Genomic DNA, 24,457 nt, shown 5'->3' with positions numbered 1-24,457 from the left:
ACCCAGTTTTCAAACTCTTCAGGCATGCATTAGAAACCTCCAGCTTCAGAAGGTCGCAGAGGAAAGTTAAGAGCTGCTTTTAAGTAGCCATTAACCGCAGTGTTTTCAGATGGTCGGAAGGTGGCTAATAGTTTCCAGTAGTGCGGTCATATTCCTGGCCCAGTACTGTGGTAGCACAAGTCATATACTAAGGTTCTGCAGAAGCTATGTTTTATTGATTTTAAAAATAAGTTCCAATTTGTCATGGTGGTAAAGAAAGGCTTACAAGTGTGGCCCTGTGCAGTGACATCAATCTGAATCTGCAGGCAGCCTGAGTTGATAATACAGTAACTGGCCTCATCCCATCGTTATGTAGCAAATGTTCACTCTGACAACCAGTGGTGGCACTAGAAAAAAAATCAGTATTAGCTCTTCTGTCTTTTAAGAAGACTGGACAAAGGAAGAAGGTGAAAATTGAAAACATAAGGAAGGTCAGATATTGGAAATGCTTCAGCAAAGGAAAAGCAGGGATAAATAGAAAGACCACAAAGATACAAGAAACAAATGGGAGCAAAGGAAAGAGTAGAGGCTGCAGGAAGAAAAAATGGGGAGTGGGAAGAGTTTTCCCATTATATGGGAAAAGGTAGTATGTACGTATATGTAAGAGCCAAGTTACGTGCTTTACCTTTGTGTGAACCATCCAAGACAACACTGCAGAATGGAATCAGCGTAGGATCATGTAGTTAAGTGTTAGATCTCCTTGGCTCGTTGCACATATGGGTTACATCCTTCTGGTCTAACAGTGTGGCTTTAACAGCTAAAGAGAAAATAACTCTGTCTAGAAGAGTGTGAGCTCACTATGTGACAGAAGAGTATGCTCAGCTCAGGAAAGATTATTTTCCACTTTACTTTTGCCTTCCAGCACTGACTGACCTTCTGCGTGCTGGATTGCAAGGGTGCCCAGCACGTGGGTTATTCTGTTAGGAAACAGAAAAGGTGAGGATGTTAGAACTAAGGTTGACTCCATTTTTTGCTATGTGATTTTTTGATATAAAATAAAATTCAAGGAAGCAGACAGACTACTTTTCTCCCAGCTTTTCCTCTCAGGTAATGCTGGGGCCCAGAGAGAATAAGGGCAATTAGCTGAGAAAAAAAAGGTATTCTCTGAGTCTATTTCACATTACCACTGTGTGTGAACAGTGTTCTACCATTCCTTGCCTCTTTGAGAAAGAAGTGTGCCCTTACCCTCTATGAGGGAAAAACTGTTAAAAAAGTAAATGATGTGATCTCTCTTAACTTCTTACCCTAGCATGTGCAAGCTACTGAGGCCATACAGAAAAGCTTGGACTCTGTTGCACACTTATACATGAAGCTGGGTATTTCTATAAGAAAGTCATAGCACAAATAAAAACCATTCATCTGACTGAGGCTCAGGGAGACATTTAGGGCAAACTGTGCTGTGAGAAATGCATCTGACTTACAGTTTTGCTCTGATTCTGGAATAGAGAAATTGTATTATAGACACAGAGTCTCTTTCCACTGCCTAAAGCTACATTAGAGTAATTCATTCTCACAGGGAAAATGCAGCCTGATCTTTAAAGACAGGGAAAGTGCAACTCCACATGGAGTGTTAAGAACAAGAACTCTGTCATCCAGGTAGTTATCTAGACAAGGCAGCTCACAAGAGATATGGTGCCAGACTGTCCTGTATCTATCATCTATCCTGATCAGCAAGATGCATTTCTCTTGAAGATGAGAGAAATAATTTAACTTGAAAAATTTAGTTTGGAGAAGAATCCAAGAAAAATAGAGAAAGGAAGTGAGATTATTACCGTGGAAAAGACAACCTGTGCTTCAGAGTAGGGGTTTCCCACGATTCACATTCTCGCCCAAAGTGAAAGAGAAAATAAATGGATAAAGGAACTGTAAAGAGGTTGTGTTCAGTACCTTGGGTGAACAACCACAAGTTGGGTGGCTGTGGTTCAATAAATCTGTGCAAGGCTTCCTGGAAATTGCCAAATTATTGCTCAGCATTTCTTACTCATGTAGAAGCAAGACAAATTCTTCCCCATTTCTCTTCTTCTCCCACATTGCCAGCCCCAAACATCTCACAGGAATTAAGGTGTCTGGACTCCTATTCAGGTTCATGTTTTCAGGATGCCCTGTAGGGAGTCCCCTGCTGGATTCATGAACAAGCTCATGGTTCGCTTTGACTCTCCTCCTCCATGGCTTTGAGGACATTGCTGGCTCTGACCAGCTATGTTGACTCGTTTGCTTCCCTCCCAGTGCACTGGAGCTTTTCATAGTTCACTGTGCACAGACGTATCTTCTATGCCGCTGTCTCCCCTGCCTTTTGGTTCAGGTGCCTTTACAGGCAGGAAGGTGAAAGCTACCTGTGAAAGTGTGCATGTAAGGTGAGACCTGCAAAAGACAAGACAAATGAAAGCAGGGTAAAAAATAGAACAGCAAGGCCCAGTAAGCATACGGCACAGACAGCCATTCTCTCTCCTGCTCCTCTTTGATCTGTTATGCAGCATACCAGCCCACTAAGCCGGCTTGCCTGGGTTTCAGAACAAACTTTCTTCTTTCTCATTTCCTCCAGCTCACAACAGTGTTTGTAGATGTCATGTTGCCCATACATCTCTGTGTGTGTATGTGAGTGTGTACACATACGTACCTGATTTAGGCAGATGTGTTTCTATGTCATGCTTGAGCACCCTGTAATCTCCCTTCCCCATGGATATCCCTGCATTCACTTCCATTTTCCCTTCCTAAAACTGACTGTGCTTACTTCTTCTGATATATTCTGAAGCAGGAAAACAGCTTTCCTCCCTTGCTGGAATTAACATGTAAATAAATGCAATCCATTCCACATGCTAATCTATTGCTTTTTAAAGCCACTGTCCAGTGGCCAAATTTAGTACATCATGTCAGCCTTCTACCTTGATGCTTCAGGATATGAAATCTTTTGCGGCATAAGTGCTGAAAGGGCCTACAGACCTATGACTGGCATGAAACAAGGAGACAGACACTCTATCCATGAGCCCCATACTCTGAATCTGCTCTTAGGTAATCCCCAGGCAGGACTGCCATTTGGTGGAATAAAGCAATCTCTTTGGAAGGAAAAAATGACAGGTTTTTGCCTTTGTTTCAGCCCAGTACACTTCCCATTAGATCGTAATTTGTTTGCCTCCACAACGCCTTTGCACAAAAGTAATAGAAACAGCTGGTGAATGGGGACACGCAGAAGCCATCCGTGTTCATTCACAGGTTATCAATTTTTATTTTCTTAATATTTTCTTGCCTCTTTAGGCTTTGCTTTTACGTGTGGGATGCTGTTTATCCCAACTTTTAACTCATTATCCCATATTTTAGGCAATCAGCAGTGCTGCAGTAGCCTTTTTTAACTTCTTTGTAGTAGGTTTTCTGCATTATTATATTTCTTGGCTTCATATCAGATTTTAACCATCAGCATTTCAATCAGAGCTTCTTGGTGCTACTGCTATAAATGCCTTTCATCAACATAAACAATTGTTTAGAGACCACATCCAGCCTCAAAATAAGGCAGTGAAAATTCTCTCTGATGGCATATATCTTCTCTATATGCACCTGAGCTCTCTTACTGTTCTAGTGTATGTCTCAAGGAGGAAACAAAGCAGATGTTCAGGTGACTCAGAAGCTTTGCTGGAGATTTGTGCTTTCTGTGTGTTCATCTTTATGGCCCACGAGTGCTGTGGGCTGCCAAATAGCTACCAAAATAATTAGTAAGAAATGGTTTTCAAGTGTGCAAAGGATTTTATTATCATCAAGACAAAAAAAAAAAAAAAAAAAGGAATATATAAATGCCAGTTTGGAACATGGACCGCCATTCAGTTTTATTTGGGGCTCATCCAGGTCCCAGTTTAATCTTGTTTTCTGCATTCCTTCATGTCTTAACAACTCTCATAGTGTCTGGAGCAGCACTATGTCTTGCTGTCATAATTCCCACCTATACAAGGCACTATGTAGTGCCTGATAGGTTTGATAGAGCACTGGTTTCGCTAAACAACTTCGTTGTTACTATTTGACAGGCCTCACTACAATTAACTGAGTAGTCTTGTAATAAAGCTTGGAAAAAGAAATCCAAGCACTCCAGATTTGTGATAGGAGAACTGTATAATTCAAGTAGGCACCCAAACAGTGGGAAATTCCAACCTAGATGGTAACTGCCTTGGACCAGAGGAACTGATGACTCACTCAGCATCATTGCCTTTAATGGAAATGGTTACTGGGGACTGTGAGTATCTGGCAGGACATGCTCAGTGATTTGCTGGGACCTGGCCCTGCCACTGCAATCTCAGGAGAGCAGTTATTTGTGTGAGATTTCCTGAACTGGTCAAGTCACCGTCCCAGAGCTATCAGAAGCATCACAAACCAGGCTATTGGATTGTGAAATTTGTGAAGGATAAAACTACAAATTACAGGGGGAAAAGAAAAAAAGAAAATCAGGAAAGAAAATCTGTCAGAACACCAGGGATTTTTAATAGATTCAGAGCTTCTTTGACCTTTTCATGTTCCAATAAGGGAGGTCTTATTTTAACCAAATCATTTGTCATCTGTTAATGAACTAAACTGAATGTAATTTATGGAAGAGTCTCCGTAAAAACTGAAGCATGAGTGACTGCCAGCAATTGCTATGAAACAAGGGATCGCCTTACCATCAGAAGGATTGAGTTCTGGCACTGCCATTCTGCTTTAATTAAAAAATTAAACAACATACATTAAAAATGCAGTTACATGACCCATCAGTGCTTCTTAGGGAGATAAATGCCTTTGGACCTTGACATTATTCACCTCACGTAACACCTCGATCCCACAGATACTGGGTTGTTACCCCTGAGCAGAAGCCTGCTGCCAAGAATCTAAGGCTTTCTAATAAGGATGAAAATTCTGCTTTAAAATTAGGAAATATTTTGTCATACAGAATATTTGTTAAAGCAGATGTTGTAAGGTGATGGAAGTAAAAGAAGTATTAAAGTGGGTATTATAAGAAGTAAGCTAAAGGCATATTAACTCTGTTAGCCTCTCAGGAGATGTGGTATTAGCTGCTGTTTCTGGCATCCTTGTGTTTGCTCTTCTTTAGGGATGGGAAGAAAACAGCTGATCATGTATTGGGAAGATGTTAGAAACAGAAACGAATTATTGTGCATTTTTTCAGAGTGGCCATGCCAATATTGAGAGCACAAATTCTAGTTGAGCATTAACATTCTAAGAAAGAAAAACAGAACATCTTGTTAGTTGTCCTTTGATATTTTCCTTGATCTCATATTTCAAAAGAATTGTTAGGGGTGTTTTTCCTGTCCTTCAAAAACAATTCTACAACCTGCAAAATTAATATTTTAGTAACAAAATGGAGTACAGACCCCAAGGAGTCACATTACCAAAAAACCTGTGTTACACACAATCCTTCTTTTCTGTTGTAGATGGGTCAGTTTGTATTCTAATCACACAGTTGATGTATGTAGACCTGTTTCACAACTGGCTTTATGATGAAACACTGGAAAGAGCTATGCTGGCTTAGAATGAAGAAGGACGATTCTGAAGCATTGGGAAGGATGATTAAGTTAAAAATTCACAAATAAAAAGATATACCAAATTTAGGATTATCTTAGTAAACTGAACACAATGTTTACCTGTGCTGACATTTTCTAAATATTACCTTTCTTGCTTCTGGACTGCTAGTTTACTGTGTGGTCATTCTGGAGACACTAGAGGGAAAAATTCCAAATAATGGGTGTGAGAAACAATCTTTCTGTCATACTTAAGACTTTCCTTGCTCTTAATGTGTTTTTCTGTGCTCTTTCAGAGCATTTGTTGTGCATGTGTTGTGCTGACAGCTGGGAGACTGCTCTGACCTCTGCCGTTATACATCTCTATTTATTGCAGCTGGGTGTAGTTGACCCAGAGTTGGACAGGAAGCAGTTTAGGCACTAGATGGCTGACTTCTCCAAGTTACTAAAGAAAAAAAAACAATACAAGCCTGTGATTGTGACTCCTTGTCATTGACTCAATCAGCAGCTGTAGGCACTTCTTAAACATGTTCGGCATCTTCAGGGAGGAGTGTTTTTTAGGAGCTTAATTTCCTTTCTACTCAGTCAGAACATCCAGTGACAGGTGAACTCCTTGCCTGTCTCACACCTGAATCCTGAGTCCTCTCTTCTCCTTCACCTCCCTCTCTTGTCCTTTGTCTCTTTCAGTCACATGCCTTTCTGGGAGCCCTTCTGTGGGTTTCATCTCCCATTCAGCTCTGTCAGCCTGCCTTCAGCCTTGGGGGTGTAATGTCTCCTTGGATGCTTTTAGTACATCACTGTGAACAGGCACCTGTGCTCTCTCCTCCTTGCATTCCCAGGTGGTAATGTGAGCACAGGCCTGGCTCCATCAGAAAATACATCCATGCTCTTCTAGCATGGATTCAGCAGATATAGGCATATCCAACACCCCTTCCTCCCCTTTTCAAATTACTTTTCTGTGGAAATGAATGCTGGAAGTGGACCTGCCCTCTCTTATGAAAGCTGTTTAGCAGATAGAGAATAGTTAGATCTGCCTGGCAGACAGGGATTTGAGACATACGTATGCATGTTTCCGATAAGCCTATTTTTTCTAATACCTCTATGCTTATGTAGAGGTCAGGCAGGAGGAGATCCAAAACTGAACTGAGTGCAGTAACTGGTACCTGCTGGCTCCTCAGCAAGTGCCCAGCACTCAGAAACAGCGATGTGGTCCCACTGCCAGGGCACCCTGGCTGACAGTGGCAGATCTTGCTTGCCTGCATGTTCTGCAGGAAAGTGGCCAGCAAGCAGGACTAGTTCTCTCTGCATTAAAGCTCACATGTAGAGCTCCTTCTGCTTATTGCACCTGAGTTAAAAGCACTCAGCGGCTGTGACAACGGGAGCTGTGCACAGAGTGGACAATAATGTCTTAGAGACAGATTCCGTTACCCTTTCCAGAAGAGATTCTGTTGCCTATTAATGGTGTCATTGAAAGCAAGAAGAGTAAGAGACTACATGTGAATGATAGAGGCAAAATTGTATTGAGGACTTGGGCATTGGGGTCTAAAAGATGTTTCTGAGTTATGTAAGTAGCCACCTGTTCATGTCCAGTAGTACAGTGCTGCATTCTGTCCCTCCCTCAAACTTTTGATGTACGTAGATCAATTGGCTGGACATTGCCCATGTGCTGCAGAATAATCTGCAAAACTGTCCAGGGGAAAGAACGTATTTCTTGTTTTTCATGTTTGTTAGTGTAATGGCAGAACGCTTGTGACATCTCCTAAATACTCATAGCTATGATAAAGAGGTAGATGGAAGCAGCAGGACTGAGGCAAGCCCCACTCCCAGTCCTATGGCCAGGTATGTGCTGGCATAAAAAGTGGGTGGCAGAATTTGGCCTGGGTTGTGTAAAGTCCAAGATGTGTGTATGTTTCCTGCTTCAGGTAATAATGTGCTGAGTTACTACTTTATGCACAGAGGTATGGAAACCTTTTTTTTATGTTTTTCCCTCCCTCCCTCCTCTTTCCATTCTATGATCTAGACACCACTAACTGTATGGAGTTGATGACTGGCAGACTTTCCAAATGTGGTAAGAACTTCCTTCCCTTCTGCCTTTTCTCCTTCCCCAGCCCCTGCTGAGCAACATAATAATGCACCGCCCTGTCCCTTCCACCTCTTCCCCTTCCTTATCCCTGCTCTCCCACGCTCTTTCCAAGACTACCCAACACGTAACAACCCACAATGTCCTTCTCTTACCCAGCGGACACAAGCATATACCCCTTACTCTGTTCCTCCCCATCCATGCACAAGATGCACAGGCTCCACCACGGCTTTCCCCTTCATACACAAGTGTGTGGTGTTGCACTTCAGATTCCCTACCTCACTGTCACCCAAACCAGTGATTTTCTTTATTTTTTTTTTTTCTTTTGGTCATTGTTGATGTTGTTGCTGCCTTTGATTCATAATTCTTCAGTCCTTTTTCAGCGCTGAAGCTGAATGCTGCCCTGCTAGCTGCTGTCTCCCTTGGTTTCCTTCAATTTATTGAGACAGAATTGCTCTGTTAATTAATTCTTTTTTGCATCCATTCCCTTCTTCGCCATGTATCGTTAGGGTAAGACCCTTTTAAATCTTCCATAAAATGCACTGCGTATTATCAATCAGACATTTAGCCAGACATTTTACTGTCAGAGTTCCAGTGTGGTCTTGTGGAAACTGTGTTGTGTTTCTCGCTGGAGGACACTGAACCTTTTGGTGATTCAGAATTTTGTTAGGAATGAGGGGGAAAAAAAAAAAAAAAAAAAAAAAAAAGCAGAAAAAAAAAGAAATAGTTTTCTGCAAAACTTGCATCTCAACTCGCTTGGGGGGAATTTTGGTTAACTTATCCCTTACCTTCCTTCTTCTCTATACACACATGGACTATATTCTTTCTGTCTTTACCTGTGGTCCTACTGGCTCCTCCAAATGCAGTGGTGGAAACACCCAAAACTATAAGATTGGGTGTATTTTTTCCTGTTACATCTTGCAGGGAAAGGTTCTGTACAAGAGAATCTGTTCTCGTAAGACTTCCATTCTGGTAACTAGGTTGATTTCAGTCATCTCTGTGAAAGGAACACAAGCTGTTGAGGAAGCGATCACTGAGCTGGTACTGCTCTCCAGCTGGACCTGTGACTCCTGCGTCATCTCTTTGTAAACTGAGGGAAGTTCTTCTGGAGTTGTTCCACGGCCAGGTTGTCAGAGTGGAGATAATGTTAGGTTTATGCATGTGTGACTGTGAGCAGAAATTGTTCTGTATTTCAGATTATTTCCTTGAAAGCCAGCTTTGATGGCTTTTTGTTGTTGTTTTTATTTATTTATTTCTCTGAGGAGAGCTCATATGATTTCTTATTTGAGTTTTCTGGTTTACTCTGTTTCTCATCTCTTCATGAAGACTCATTTAACTTGTAGGCAGACCTCCAGCTTTGTCTTGAAGGCAACAGACAGCAGATCTCTCTTCTTCCTCAAGCCTTTCTTTCTTGCCTGGATCTGACATCCACATCATATGACAATACTGAAATGCTCATTCTGCTGATTGCTTGCAGGTTAATCAAGCTACACATTTAACCAACCAGTCCTCTGAGTTCTCTAGATTGAGCATTATTGTTCATTACCAGCTCAGGTCCTTCAGCTGTCACAGTGTCAGCATCCATCCAGCAAGGGACAAAGACAACAAGGTGATGGCCAGAAGGGAGACTGTTCTGTGGCAGCTGAAGCCTGAACAGAGCATGTAGGTAGATCTAGAGAAGAGAAAGGAATGGTTTTTGAAGTATTGGAGCTGCTTCCTTTGAATCAAATTCCTTTTGGTGTGTTCATAAAAAGTAGAAGCAGTGATGACATTCACTGTGCTGAATTCCACCCCTCTATATGTGTGAAGCACTGTTTCATGCACAGGAGAGCTCATCCAACATTTAGTCAGGGGAGTAAAGGGGAATGACGTGGGATTTAGCCTGGTATTGGCAAACTGTCCTCTGTGGACAGGCATAGTCCTGTGGAGTTGGCACAGTGTTCATATAGAGACAGCCAGCAGAGTAAGAAAAGCTATGCTGAGCATTTCTGTGACGTTATCGTTGTTCCACATTTTGAGAATGAACATAAAAGGGCATTTTTGCAAGAGTTAATACTGGAGCAGGAAGGGCAAATCAGAGGTTTTATGCCAGGGTTAGCTATGTGAAAGCTGGGGTGGGAATGAGGAATTCACTCAATATAAATTGTTGTAATTAATAGTGAGGCAAATTTATTTATCCCTTTAAATATTAACTTGTCTTCTGCTAGCAGTCACCATCAGTCTTAGATGTGATTTTGCATTTAGTCATTAGCTAGTTCTTGTTGGACAGCAGAGTTACGTCATAGAAGCTGCCAGTGTCCAAATGCTGCCACTGTATCAGCTCTGTCTGTGCACTCTGGAAAACTACTGCCAACTCTTAAAGTTTTACAAGAGAAAAAAATTGTTTGTCTCATGATCATGATCTCATGAATTGAAATGCACACAGGGATGCAAGATTTTATTTTGTTTCCACCCATTTCAGCAGGGAAAGAGGCATTTCTAGTGTCAGGAAGACTTAATTGATTTTTGTGAAGTCTTTAGTATCTGTGTATAAGAGTAACTTTGCCTTACAGTAGCCCTCTACATTTAAAATGCATCTGTAGCCTGAAAACTGCCTGTAGAAGTGTAATACCTTCCAGCTTAGCTGATCTTTCCCTTGTGTATTCAGAGCCAAATCAGTTTAGTGACAAATAAGCTTACTACATTATGTGCTGCCATTAAGCCTTATAAATTCAACACAGATGTAAAAAGGTGAGCTAGATTTAGATTCTTTCTAGGCAGGATTGAGACCTCTTTACTATCATCTAATCTGGTATTTATGTCTATCTCATTGAAGAATGGATTGTATGGTTAATGCTGAGGTTCTAACAGGTACTCAAACAGCAAAGCAGTCAAAAGCTTTGTCACCCTGTACTTGTTAGGGTTAGAGTTAGGGTTAGGGTTAGGATCTGGACAGATCTGGAAGGATCTTTCAATCTTTGTAGTTTGAGTGTGTTGGATCTGGAGACTTTGATATTTGCCACACAGAAGCCCACAGTGCCATTTCACTAGTCCTCGTTTAAAAAGGAGGCTGTCTTTATGAGCTTGGATGACTTTAAGGCCTTTAATAAGTGAGCTGAGAGTTTATTTGGATGGCTGAATCAGTAGTAAAGCTGTTTCATAGTGTTTGATAACTCCTTTTCCCAACCATCTTTAATTTTTTAGAGTCCTTAGGAAGCACGTTTCACCAAGGTGCTGGCTGCTGGCAGAAAGCTCAGAAAAGCCTGTCTCATTCTTCACATAACCTTCTGAGAAACACTTACCAGAGAGCCTGTAAACTCTATACTGTAGCTGTCTGGGGCTGATTTTTATTTCCAAATAAAGCAGTTTTCTCTTGTTGCTTTCCATCCCTCATGAATCTCAGGAGGTTTCCAGTTACGTCACTAGCACTTCATGAAAAGGGGAGATTATTACTGTGTAATTAGCACAGCACCAGTCAAATCTTGCTGCTGTGCTTGGCATTGCACAAGCTTACTTTCTTGCAAAATCTTAGACCATAACTCTGTGACAAAAGAATAGTCAGAAGGCGTGTTTATTTTTTTACATCCCATGTTGCTGCTTACAGTTTGAAAACTGGATTCTTGGCACCAGCTAAGCAAGAAGCTTTATGGATCCTTGTGTGAACTGGTGACTGTCACCAAGATGATCTGATCAAAGTGGAAGCACAGCAGATCCACTTGCCTTTCATATCTTTCCAATGAATCTCACTGAAATCTTTTGCTTCTGATGTTTAGAATACATTTAGGTTTTTTACACGGCTTCTTATCCTGGGACACTTTACATTGCCCACTGTCACCAGTTATAGTCTCTGCACAGAACTACAGTAAAGGCTTCTCTTCATACCTCTTCACAAATGCAGTTTCATTCATATGGATGCAAGCCCATCTCAATAGCATTCCAAGCAACTTGAGGAACTAGGAGAGGTTTTTGTAGTTTAAAATTGATTACATCACATTGGGATTGCAGCATTTAACTTAGTGGTAGTGTAGAGAGTCTTGGTTCTACTTACAGCTGCAGAAATCTGGATTTGAAGCTCTCAGAATTGATCCATATTGGCAGTATTTGAAGTAACTATTTCTTTTAGAGTAGCCATTTGAGCTTTGATGGAAGAGAAGGTTGGTGATTCGCATTCATGAAGTCATAACTGATGGTAGAAACACTAAGACCTGCAGAAAAACAAAAAAACAAACAAAAACAACTAAAAATCAAATATATGCTGCCCTCCAAGCTGAAGGATTCTCTTCATTATTGTACTGTGAGGTTGTCAGAGCAATGTTCTCTTTATTAGCATTTCTGATAAATGTGCTCACTGCTCATCGTTCTGAGTGTAACTGATTCTTGATGAACATGGATATAAGTTGGGACCCAAATGAGAGATCTAGGGAGGAAGCCCATCTTAAAGATCACATATTCTATCATAATGTGTGAATCTTGATAACTTACGTAAGTCAGATTTTCCTAATAGTTCAAGCCAGGTTTCCCAGTTATTTGGTGTCCAAACAAATAGCACACAAGATTTGTATCTCTCTTCTTTCTAGTGCTGCTTTCAGGAGGAACTTACTTTCCAATTCATAACTCATATTTTTGCACTATAGAAGAAAGCAGCAATAAAAATGGCGACTTGGCACTAAAGATGACTCCAGATTTATTAAGATGTTTGTTAAGTACCGGATTCTGTTTTGACACCTATGGCCAGACTTTTACTGCCTAATACAAACTCCTCTCCTTTTTTTTTTTTTTTGTTAATATCTAATACAGAAAACATACTTCTCTCTTAATTAACATAACAATACTTTATTTATAGCTAGCGGCACTTTAGGATATTCCACTTGAATATTTGCTTGCTGCGCTGAGCTGAATTTGAGATGGCCTCTCTTTAAAGCTGAATCATATTTTGAAGGGATTGATTCAAAGGAAATGGGGAATTAACTTTTCTCCAGCATACACAGTTTATTTCTTAGGAACAGGTCTGAGAACCTAAGGCCCATAAGGTCACACATAAACATCCATCTGTCAGGAAGGGGAAGAATCGTATTATTAAGTGCCAGTATATTTTTGACATTTTTATAGACAAAAAAAGAAATTGAATGAAGCAGCTGAAGTCCTTCAGAGAATGGGTAGCAGCAATAATATCATCTGTTGCGGCTTTATGAGTGTGGATCATCAGCTTCCCCTCTCATCAAACACTTGTGCAGGCAGATCTTTGTAAAAGGACAGACAGATACAAAGCATTCTTGGGCTGAGTCCTTTACCAGCCAATTTACCAGAACAGCGTGATTCCACAACAAAATCTGGCATCTCTTCATCCCAGCTCTATCCTTGCCTGCTCTTTCAGTGCCACCAGCTGTCCAAATTAACACACAATTCCCTCCTCTCCATCATCGTGTCTCCTTTTTTGAGTATTATGTGGTGGCACTGAAGTGGTTAGAGTTTTTCATCTGTAATGGAGATGTGTTTTCTGATTAATTACTTGTATTATAGCTTTGTAGAAGGTATCAGCTAGGCAATTCACCTCATATATTTAGGTTTTTGATGGCTGCATTCACCATTCTCTAACTCATCACCTAAGAACTACTTGTCTCAGTTATACTGCCTGTAATGGGAGAGGCTGACTTGAGTTTTAGTTTTCCTGTGTGTGTATGAGAGAGAGAAAGCACAGAAGACAGCAGAATCCCATCTGCATAGGAGAAGGCATATTTTAGGAGGGTAAGAACAAGGATAACTTATAGAGCATCTGCGTATCAGATTGGTTGTTCAGATCTGCTCAGATGTGTAGCAGCTGAAAGTTCTCCTGCCAATAGCCTGGACACCTGTGCTGACAGTGTCTGATAACCTGGGTAATTCCCAGCAGCATTCTGTTTCTGCAAACACTGTTTTCAGCTGGCTCTTTTACTGCCAGAATCCATGGGATCTGGAAAAGAAGCTGTGTTGTCTCCTTTGGAAATTGTCTTTCCCAGTTACAATTCATTTGTCCTGCTAAGAAACTCAAGTTGTTCTGTGGACTCAGTCTGTCCCCATTTTCTAGTCCTAAACCAAAATAAAACCAAAGCAACCATCTTATTATATAAGTTTGTGGGGAAAAAATGCTGGGAGAATCTGGTCAATCTATCCTCACAGTTCAAAAATCTAGCAAATATAAAATCACATCCCTTTTACCTGAAAAGCTTTTCAAACTTCCTATATTTTTAGAGAAGCACCAGTCCTGGGATTTCAGCAGTTCCTTCTGCTCATGTCAGGTGATGTACGATGGGTTCATAGTCTGGGAAGAAGTTCTATGCGAAGGCTTCCAGCGCGACATTGCAGCAGCCTTTCACTCACCCTTCTCCATCGCAGGGGGAAATCTTATATATCCAACTTAAGTTAAATGGGTTGAGCAAAGACTCTGTATAGTTTTCTTTGGCAATAAGTGAGCTCCTTAGTCTGGAGAAAAAAAACCCTACATAATTTTGTAGGAACAGAGAAACAGGCCACTTTTACCTCTCCATCATCCCTTGCAGTGCATATAGTCTAGGAGTGGGTTCTCTGTGTTACATCTTCTGTTACTGGAGGTAAAGGGACTCTAGCAACAGAATACAAACAAACATGCTAAGTCTTAACAAAAGAAGGATAGAACTATGTCAGAGTGGCAGAGTGGGTTTGAAAGGGAGTGGATTATCAGTCATCAAAAAAGTGTTTTGATGCATTGTGTGGAGTTAGGTTTCTTGCTATGATTCACTGAAAACATGGTTGCTGTTGAGATAAAGAGCAAACTAGGGATGAAAAAGAAGAAAAACAAAACAAAAACAAACAGCAGCAACTTCAACCCCTCCAATGGACAAGGGGAAAGGAATTTGTGTTGTAAGTAGCAGAGGCAGGCAGAAGGCAAGCAGAAAGTATGTGAAAGCCATGAGAGAAGGAGTATGGGAAATTGTTTTTCTATTCACTTTTCTCCCAAAGCCTTAGTTAAAAAAGCAGGAATTAAATAATTTATTGGGCCACCAAGAAAGAAAAGGCACAGAATAATCCCATAGGTGACATATTTGCTTTATTCAACTTGGTGGTCAGCACCAAAAAGATTAGTGCATTAAATGTCACTATGGATATAAGGGAGATGTTTTCACAGGACAAGAAATTTTGCATTCACTAAGCCAGTGGGAATGCTGCCATTTGCTTGAATCGAAACAGTACTGAGTCCTTATGTGGCTATCTTTAATTGTTACAAAAGAGTAGTCTCTTGTTACAGATGGAAGCTTCCAAGCCTGTCCAGAAGCTGCTTGTTCCGTACTTGTTAATTTCCTGTGAAGGCCTTTGAGGGTCATGGCAAAGTCAGAGCAGGTGAATCCTCTTCTGGTGCCACTCCTGGTATCTGGAGTGCAACACCTCCTTTTCTCTTTTCTCTCTTAACCTGGATTTGCCAGCTCAACTTTGCTCCTACCCCCTGTGACACCTCTCTACAGAATAGCAAATTGGATAGAGTACTCTGAGGGCTGATACAAGATGTCTGCCCAGCTTTCTTTTACCTCTAAGTGCCTGTACTCAGCCCTGTTTCTTCCTTTTACTGTCCAGTGTGTTAAAATGCATCACTTATTTTGAGGAATTTGGCCATAACGGTGCTGCACACAGGTGCCACACATTAGTTCCTTCTCCATAAATCTATTTCTTTAGTGTCCCTTCAATACATGACCCTTTCATAAGTTTCAGTGCTTGTTTTCAAACTCATTCCCCTCCCCATCTTGCAGCATCCGGCTCCTCAGACTAACTCAGAAGTGCACATATCCATCTCCTCCTAACAGAAGTAAACCTAATGCTCTGAACCTCCCTTCCTGCTTCTGATCCTTCTCACAGTTTCTCACCTTTGCTGCCTTTCACACCTTCTTTACTCTATGCTGGTGAACGTTTGCTCTCAAGGGGAAAAAAGACCATAGGTACAGGTGCATGAAATACCAGGGAAGTTTTGAAAAATCAGCAAGCCAGACTTTCATCCCTGTCCGGAGGAAATGGGAAGTCATCTCTTAAATAAGAGAGAAAGTCTTTTTGAGGCCCCTAGATGGGCTTGCAGGTCTAAGAGCCTGTCACATATTTTGTACTGAGTGCCAGGAGTGGAAGATTGCCAGTAAAAAACTATTCTAACAATCATCACCTGCATTTTCAAGTCTTGTTTTACTGTCCATATCAGCCCAAAGGCAACTGAAAACTAAAAGGAGCAACAACAGTCGCCATGTTCATGCTTCCAGCATAGCTGACCTATGTTTACATATCCCCAGAGAGAAATGTAAGGACTCTTTGTCTGTTCAAAGACCAATATCTAGACAAGCCCAAGCGTGGGCTAACAAGCTGTCATGTAGATAACATCAATGTGATTGTCTGTAGTGCTTGGCTTAGGATCAGTCCTTTTGTAACTGCAAGATATGAAAGGATTAATACCAAGTTTTTAATTACAAGTCCAGACACTATGAAAGGCAAAGAAAGGAAGGGGTTAGTGAAATGGCCTACTTTATTTTTCAGCAGCTCTCATTCAATATCCCTAAGGATTTCCTACCTCCCATTAAAATTTTACCTGAAAAATGCTGATTGTAAGAAATCCTGTAGTGATACAGGCAAAGAAAAAGCAGATTGTTAAATACTCTTTGCTGCAGTAAATCTCCAGGTACTTGAAAGCCAGTAGGACATGGGAAGGAGAAAGGGTGGATGAAACAGGGGCTGCATATTTTAATAGAAGGATTAAAAATCCTGTATCAGAACCTGTCAAATACCAGATATTTATGTACAATTTAAAACCTGTTTTATTGCTCCCTTTTTGCAAGTTGTACTTTTGTCCGCTGTTCCTGTCTATGTGAAAAGTAAAATTTCCCTAGTTCCTGCAGAGCGCTGCTTTCTCTGCCCTCCTCTTTCCCTCTAAGCTTGTTGAATAAACTGCTCAGCTGAATAACTAGAGATACTTCCCTCCCCTTTTCTCCCAACTTAGCAGTCTTTCCCTCTCCAGCATTTTTTTCAGTGCTCTTTTTCATTCTCTCTGCTGACTCCATTTGCTTATGAGGATGAGGGGTCCAAAGCCACATAATGAACAGATTTGTCCACATTCCCACAGTCAAGGCTGAGTGTTTTATTTATTTTTTCACTGAATGTGAGCATTCACTTGAAGGAGAAATGAGTCTGAGCAGATATTTAATGAGTATGAGCACAGTGTGCCTTCAGAGCGGCTTAGGGTGAATTAGAAGTTATAGATGTGGAAGAGATATCCCCATTCCAAAGTGTCTGTGCGCAAGTGGAAGGAGGCAGGTGCAGCTCATGGAGTTCTGACCCATAAATAGCTGAGAGTTTGATAGGTTTTCCCATATTAACCAGAATTAGAGTTACATGTTTTTCCCTGTTGCTTGTTTAGGCCCATCTCTGAATCTGTTAGCTGAACGATGCCCTTCCAGAAACTAACAACCATTTGCTTGGGGCGTTGGTATAATTGAACACATAGACGGAAACAGGGCCAGCAGTAGGTTAAACACAAAACAGCAAGTATGGGAAGGCAAGGAATGAATTAGATGAGTAAGACTGAGATCCATCTCTCTGTATGCCAGCCGTGTGATTTTTCTCAATACCTGTTACCACACAGAGGAAAGCAGCAACTACATGGCTAGCATGGGGCAGCAGAAGGAGAGTAATACATTCAGTCTTGGAGGGCACAAATGCTATCTTTTCATTTTCTTTGCATATCAACCGTTGATATCCGTGTAGCATCTTCCATCAGAAAATAAGAAAGTCCTACAAGTCCTTCAGATGAGTCACCACACAGAGACAGTACTTGCCCACTGTGGTAACCAATTTGCTTATGTGTGTAATAAAAGTGAAAAGAAATAGAATAATACTAAGCCACCAGCTTCCACTAACTGTGGGTGAATGGGGATCTCTGCTACGAAGAAGCCTCTTTGCTCTGGACTGAATGTTGCCATCGCAGGGATGAAAGGTCCCACTCTTCACAGCATACAACATCACTGCACGGCAGAGACAAGAAGCCTGTTTCTGGGAGCTGGAGGATGAAATCACTTAGATGGGGTATAAATAAGCTGATTCGATTTTGTTATAACAGTGGAGCCAACAGGCCCAATACTGAGAAAAGCACCATGAGGTTTTCTTCAAGTATGACCTTCCACAGTAACGTAGAGGCACAGAGGTGTACACCTGACTGCAGGGGGAGGTAGAGTATGAAGAAGGAATCTGCTGTACAGGTCTCATCTTTAATGGATAGGTCAGAGGGTCATTGTAAGGACATTCCATCCCCCTTAACAGGTCCAACCCAATCTGCTGTGCCATGCAACCTCTGTGGGCCGTACCTGGATTGATAATACTCGTGCTGAAACACAGCTGGGTTTTTCATTGCAATGGACTTAAGGCAGTCAGGAATGAGAAGAAGATTGTCTGGCCTTTGAGGACCAGTTAAGGCAATACATGTAACCGTCTTGGAGCTGCATAATTAAACCTGGCACATAGCTGTTAGTCAAGCAGATGAAGGCTCTTTACATAATATTTGTGCTTTGTTAATTGAGAATTCTCAGATGCCCACATTTAGAGGGCCTTAGAAGAAGACTCATTACAGTCAGTCCAGGGTCTGTCTGTTCCTTTTAGCCCCTGGAGGTGGGTCTGTGATGCATCGTGCTCCCCACTGGAAAATGGCTTTGGTAAAGTGTATCTTGGGTTTAATCGGAAGGTGGAATGGTGAGCAAAAAAGCTTTTTCAAATGGCATGAAAGATTTCATTCTAACATATGTACAGTGCCAACCCATGTTATTTCTACGGCCTGCTCCTCTGGCTGGCTTAAAGAGATACCTGTTCCACCAGCATGCAGTCCTACATCCTTCTGTGGCTCCTAGCTCCACTGAAATGAATGGCTGTGTTCTGGAGGCTGTACTGTAACAAAACAATAAATTCAGGACAATGAGAAAGTAGTTCTTGACCCTGGCTGGTGCCAGAAATACATGCACAGCAACCTGCTTCTGCAAAGCATTCAGTGTCTCCATTTCAAGGTGCTTGTTGTAAGAAGGATCTGAAGATGCTTAGAAGCTTGCAAACACAAGCCACAAACCACATATACAGATGGAGGTAGTCATGTCAGCCATCGCTTGTTTTTCAAATACTTTTTTCCTTGGAGCACTTAAGCATTCGAGTTTTAGTGTCTAAAAAGTGAGCAAGGAGATACTCAGAAACAAAGTGCAAGCAGAAAAGCATAATGCCCAGTGCAGCCATGTAACTTAGCGGGGCCTACAAAGCTAAGCATCAGTTGGCAACTACATAAAAACCAAACTAAACCAAAAAAACAATGGTGACATTTGCCTGTATCCCGCATTGCGTTCACTGATATTTCAGTGAAGAATGGCCGAATGACTGCAAGTAGTAGACCGAACTACGTATTTCCATGATGTGGTGCTGCATCATCTTGATAGGTGAGACAGCTGTGCCCACCCACTCAGGACAAAACTAGGACCTACCCGTAGGTGCTTGATGCTCCCAGTCTCTTTATTTCTGTAGGTATCCCATCCTAAACACTCTTCCTCTTCCTGCTCATTGTCTTCATCCCCCACACACCCCCACGCACGTGGCTCTGGATCTCCTCATCATGTTCTTCTCGTTAAAAACCCCATTGTTCATTTGTTTGTTTGTTCTCTCTCTCTCCTCTTTTTCTCTCTCTTTCCCTCTTCGTTTTTTGTTTTTTGATTTTTTTTTCCTTCCTTCCTTCTTCCCTTCCTTTCTTTCTTTCCTTCTTTCTTTTTTTGTCTCCTCTGTTTTGTGTACCCAGGCAGCCCATTGAGTAACTTCTTTGACGTAATTAAACAACTTTTTTCAGACGAGAAGAACGGGCAGGTGAGCCATCCCCCCGGCACGCCAACCAAGCATAGCGCAAACAGCAAGCGGAGCGATTCCGGTTCTAATGACTATGGGTCTAGAGGAGACAATAAGTACCCTGCTGGCAAAGACAAGGCAAAGATGGTCTCATCAGTCGGCCTACAAGACCAACCTTAAATAAACACATAAAATTAAATAACTTAGAAACAAAATCAGAAACAAACAAACAAACAAAAAATAAATAAAGCAAGAAAGAATGAAAGAATATTCCTTAGCAAGCTAGCCTCTAAACTAGAAGGATGTATATACCTTGCCACAACAGTACAAAACTGTCTATAGACAAATTTTGTATGAAGGAATGACTGTATATATATACATATATATATTTATATATGATATATAATATATATCTCAGAAACAAACACAAAAACAAACGAACAAAAGAATGAAAAGAAAAGAAAGAAAAGAAAAGGTAGCACAGATGACAAACCCAGTTCGACAGATCTTGGGTTGTGGTTTTTTTTTATGGCTTTTTTTTTTCCTCCCTTTTTTTGAATGTTTTTGGTTGTTTTTTTTTTCCTCCTTCCTGATTTTTTGGGTTTTATTATTATTATTACTTTTTGTTCTCTTTTGTTTTGTTTCTTGTTCTGTTCATGCTCTCTCTGTGTTTCTGACGACACCACTTGTTTCCGCTCTGCTACCAGGAATTATCCCGAAAAGTTAACATGTCAGCCACGGCTTCACCTTCTGTGCTCTGCGGACACTTGTTGACGGAAGGCAACCGATGTAGACTGTCCAAGGACCAGTCCTGTTTGAGGTTCCCAGCCTCCCCTCTCCCTTCAGGAAGTGGGTTTCTCCCCCACTTCTCCCCAGACATCTCCCCAATGCACGCTTTTTTACTTTTATTTTTTCTTGATTTTTTTTAAAATTTTTTTTTTCTTTTTTCTTTTCTTTTTTTCTTTTTTTTTTTTTTTCCTCTCTCTTTTTCATTTTTGGTGCTCCACAAGAGAGATCTGCTCAGTTATGGGATTGCACAGTCTGGGCTGAAAGGAGGTTGCAAATTATTGGAGTGAAATCTTTGCCCTTGGCAGCTTCTGTCCGCGCAGGTGAACTCAGCCTGGAGCGGGAGGGTGTGGGGAAGGAGACGGGGTAGTGGGAGCGCAGTGTTGCATGGATCCAGAGCGCGTTCTCATCAGAAACCAGCCAGGAGCAACTCAAAACTAAGCCTTGAACCAAGACAATATTGGGGAGCTTCATCAAGGATTTTCATAGCCTTCTTTTTCTCCCCACCATCTTTTCTGTTTCTTTTGCCCCCCCTTTTTTAATATATATATATATATATATACATGTATATATATGTGTGTATGTTTTGATTAAAATACACATGCATACATATATATGCATATATATATATATATATACACACAGAAAATAATTGTGTTTAATTTGTTTTGATTCGTTTTGTTTTTAATGCTGTCTCATTTTGCTTTTTGACCTGCTGGAAGGGGAAAGGAGTAAACTTAGGAGGGAGAGGGGGGTTAAACGAATAAACACATACAAACAAAACACGAAAACTTAGGGAAAAGGCAACTTCTGGTAGCAAAGAAGGGGGACAAGACTCTGCCAAGGACTGTCTCTCCCGCCGCCAGGCACGGTTGCTGCTGCTGCTGCTGCTGTTCCTCCTTCGAATACCTTCCTCCCCATCTGTCAGCTCCCTGCCACTGTGCCACCGTGCTGGGACCTTCTTCCACCAGCTGGAGCCTCCACCGCACCCTGCATTTAGAGGCAATTGTTGTGTTGCTAGTGCTGCATCGATATCAGTATTATTATTTCTTTAAGTTACCGATTTCATTCGTTGGCTTGGGTGAAGTTTTGTTTTTTTTCTTAAAAAAAAAAAAAAGAAAAAAAGAAGAAAAAAAAGGAAAAAAAAGAAAAAGAAAAAAAGAAGATGAAGATGAAGACAAGAGACTTATCTTGGGTTTTATTTCCTGTGTGTGTGTGTGTGCAAATCACTGGCACTTGGTTCATCTGAGCAAGGCAAGGTGGAGTCAGGGTGATGGGAGACTTAATCACGAAGCTACTGTAAACTTTAAAAATTACTGCAAGATATTTTTATAAAGTTTTAGTTTCTTTTTTTTTGTTTGTTTGTTTCAGTTTGTTTTGGTTTGTTGTTTTGTGTTTTGTTTTTCTGAAGGGGGGAGGAGGGTGGATGGGGCCCTACTTTTTGTTTGCGTTTCAGTTCTTAGGTCTCGCTAATTTATATATACATATATATATATTTAAAAAATAAGCTGTTAGATATATCTTCTGTTTAATAACTGTGTAGAGGCAACATCGATCCTTATTTATTTTGCGGAGGAGGGGGAAAAAAGACACAGCAACCTCGTAAGTGTTCATCTTGTGACTTGGAGAAAGAAGAATCGCCGCCTTTTTTCCTCCTCCTCGAGAGTTAACGTGACCAAGTGTAACTTATTCTGGCCCAAGTTCAAAGGTTAAACAAACAGACCAAGAAACAAACGTGGTTTCACGCCTGGAAGACAAAACGCAGTGAAGAGTTCTTCTTGACTGAGATTTTAAGAATGTAGGCTTAGCATTAGTGTTCAGCTCTTCTATGACCTTCGATTGCTGCTCGTTGGGTTCCTATGGGTGTATGTCGTATCGCAAGATTATGATTATTTATTTATTTTTTAAATGATAATGTTGTATGAGTTCATTTTTTGGTTGTTGTTGTCGTCGTTGGTTTTTTTAATCATTTTTGCCCTTCTCGGACCAGTTTTACTTGTACATAGGTTTGGAGATTAAAAATGGATTTTTAAAGACACAACTGGGGCAAAGACCTTTGACTTTGGCCCCGCTTCCCCATTCCCCCAAAACGGGAGGGATTTATTTTACGTTTCCGTTCTATTTATTTATTTATTTTCCCTACTCCCAACCCTTTTCTCTCGTATTGCTGTGTGCATGTCAGACACCGGGGGGTGATGGCTGGGGAGGGGGGGAGGCAAAGGGTGCAGGAGAGGGGGGCAGTTTTAATTGCATGACATTGCTGTAAATTAGTCTCTTTTGCTTTCGTTGTCTTTCCTGCCTCCGCCCTCTCTCTACTTCTCCTCCGAGCTCCCCTCCCATCACCCCCGTCCTTCTTTTCCCTCTTTTCTCTTCCCTTGTGTATAGATTTTGATGCTTCTGTTACATTGTACCTCTACGAAAGGCTGGGATTTCAATACAAAATAATAATAATAATTTAAAAGAATACCTATATCAGCAAAACCCACGCGGTACAAGCAGGAAGGGGATTACCTACACAAGATATAAGAATAAACGAAAGCAATACCTCTTGTTAACCTTCCTATTTTGTACTTTGGAGACACACACGCGCGCACACACACATATACAGACACAAACTGACGTTATTTAATGGTTTAAAATGGACAACAAAAAATCTGATGTATCCCTTGTTAAATAACTGTGAGCAACTTTAGTTCAAAAACCAATAAATTCATTCAGTAAAGATACGAGCTGTGGCGTGTCCTCTTTGTGTCCGTCACACCAGCCGGCCTGCAGGGGGCGCTGCTCCGCGCCGCCTCGTGCTCCCGGAAGGAAGCAAGGGAAGGCACGAGGCGGATCGTGATGGAGCGAGGAAGGGCGAGGAACCGCGGCTCCAGGAGCAGGTAGGGATAGGGATGGGGACGGGGTCGGGGTCGGGGTCGGGGTCGGGGTCGGGGTCGGAGCTTCTGGAAGGTTCCACGCTCTTTGCCACAGGGCAGAGAAGCTCTCAGGTTCTGGGGGGGTAGGGGGGAGTATTGGTTTGCGAAGTGAGACGAGGGAGAAGACGATGTGAATGAAGCGCTCGGGTGGCTCGTTGTTGTGGTCTCCGCGTGCTCTAAGGATTTTGCCAAGGGAAGGACCTCAGGATTAGAGCATAACCGTGTTTATTCTGCCTTTTTGGCCCCGAGGATTGGTAGAAGGAAAGCAGTTGTGTATAGGTAAGGAGGGGGTCCGAGAAGGGCCGTTATAGTGGGTCGAACTGGGTGAGCTTGGTGGTCTTTTCCAGCCTTAATGGTTCTAAAGTTCTGTTGTATTGCGGCCTCAGCTACTTGATGCTTTGCTATCACTGTCAGTGCATAGTGTAAATTGCTCTTTAGGATGAGGGTTTATGTCTAACTTTCACCCTTTTCCATTGTGTGGCTGGAATCAAAGGGCAGGTAGCAGCCACAGCAGGGGGTTTTGCTGTTTCTTTGTGTGTGAGCTGTGCTGCCAGGTGCCGGCTGGGAGCTGATTCAATCCCAGCACCTGGTGATGTCTGCTGAGCTGCAGCAGCTGAGCTTTGCTGGGGGCCAATCGTCTCAGGCCTCTGTTTCTCCTCGGAGCTCCCCCTCCCCCAGGCTTTGTACCTCGAGCACCAACTGTGCTTAACCTCCATCTCTGATATTCCCTGTGTACACAACATTCAGCTTCCAGGGTACAAATTGAAGACGGAGAAAGTGTGTAAGACACCAGTCAGCGTTTTCTGTTTGTCTGCACGTGCTTGAGTGTGGATTTGGTTTAGATAATGCATATGTGAAAATGTGTTTGTGCTGAAGGTGAGCTGTTGTTAACTGACCCAGTACGTGCTGTGCTGTATGTATAGGTGGTGAATTGTGCATATGTGCATCAAATGAGCAGCTGAGGCTGCTGAGGTGTGGAGCTAATTCCCACTGCCACATGTCAGTGTGCAGTCAGTCTGGGGGCTGAGAAAGAAGCCGGTTGTTTTTTGACAGCAATAATGCAAATTGTCTGAGGTTTGTAAGTGATGCGTAAGAATTGCCTCCCCATTCAGGTTGGCTTTAATGAAAGCGATCTGATACAAGTGACTGGGCTGTAATGGTTGGAGCTAGTCGGGGGTGAGGAGCTGTGTTTGTTAATACAGCAAAACCTGTGTAGTGCCTGCAAGTAGTGCTAATTCCAGCACCTGCTGTTTGGAGGTGGGCCTTTCCTCCTGCTGGGTCAGGCAGTGCCTTTAGCCCAGCAGGGCTGGCCATTTCCT

The 24,457-nt window shown here is 41.8% G+C and overlaps 1 protein-coding gene across 30 annotated transcripts in view; it reads left to right on the top strand.

Moving 5' to 3' along the window:
- The window catches only part of BRSK2 (BR serine/threonine kinase 2), a 282,398-nt gene extending 259,452 nt beyond the window's left edge, over positions 1 to 22,946 (top strand). For 8 of the 30 annotated variants that reach the window (XM_032444838.2, XM_085548401.1, XM_032444834.2 and 5 more), the window contains 2 exons: positions 7,549 to 7,596; positions 19,391 to 21,178. In XM_032444838.2, coding sequence (XP_032300729.1) covers positions 7,549 to 7,596; positions 19,391 to 19,614 — 272 coding nt within the window. In that variant the 3' untranslated portion in view covers positions 19,615 to 21,178. Of the gene's footprint in view, positions 1 to 7,548; positions 7,597 to 19,390 lie in introns of all 30 variants that reach the window. The other 22 variants (XM_032444843.2, XM_085548406.1, XM_085548414.1 and 19 more) reach the window with 8 other exon arrangements.
- Positions 22,947 to 24,457: the final 1,511 nt, after the last annotated feature.

This window comes from Coturnix japonica, chromosome 5 (genome assembly GCF_054131305.1).
Source record: "Coturnix japonica strain WE chromosome 5, WE-NBRP24, whole genome shotgun sequence".
Lineage (NCBI taxonomy): Eukaryota > Metazoa > Chordata > Aves > Galliformes > Phasianidae > Coturnix > Coturnix japonica.
The sequence above is the reverse complement of the archived record's forward strand: the minus strand, read 5'-3'. Positions and strand labels throughout refer to the sequence as shown.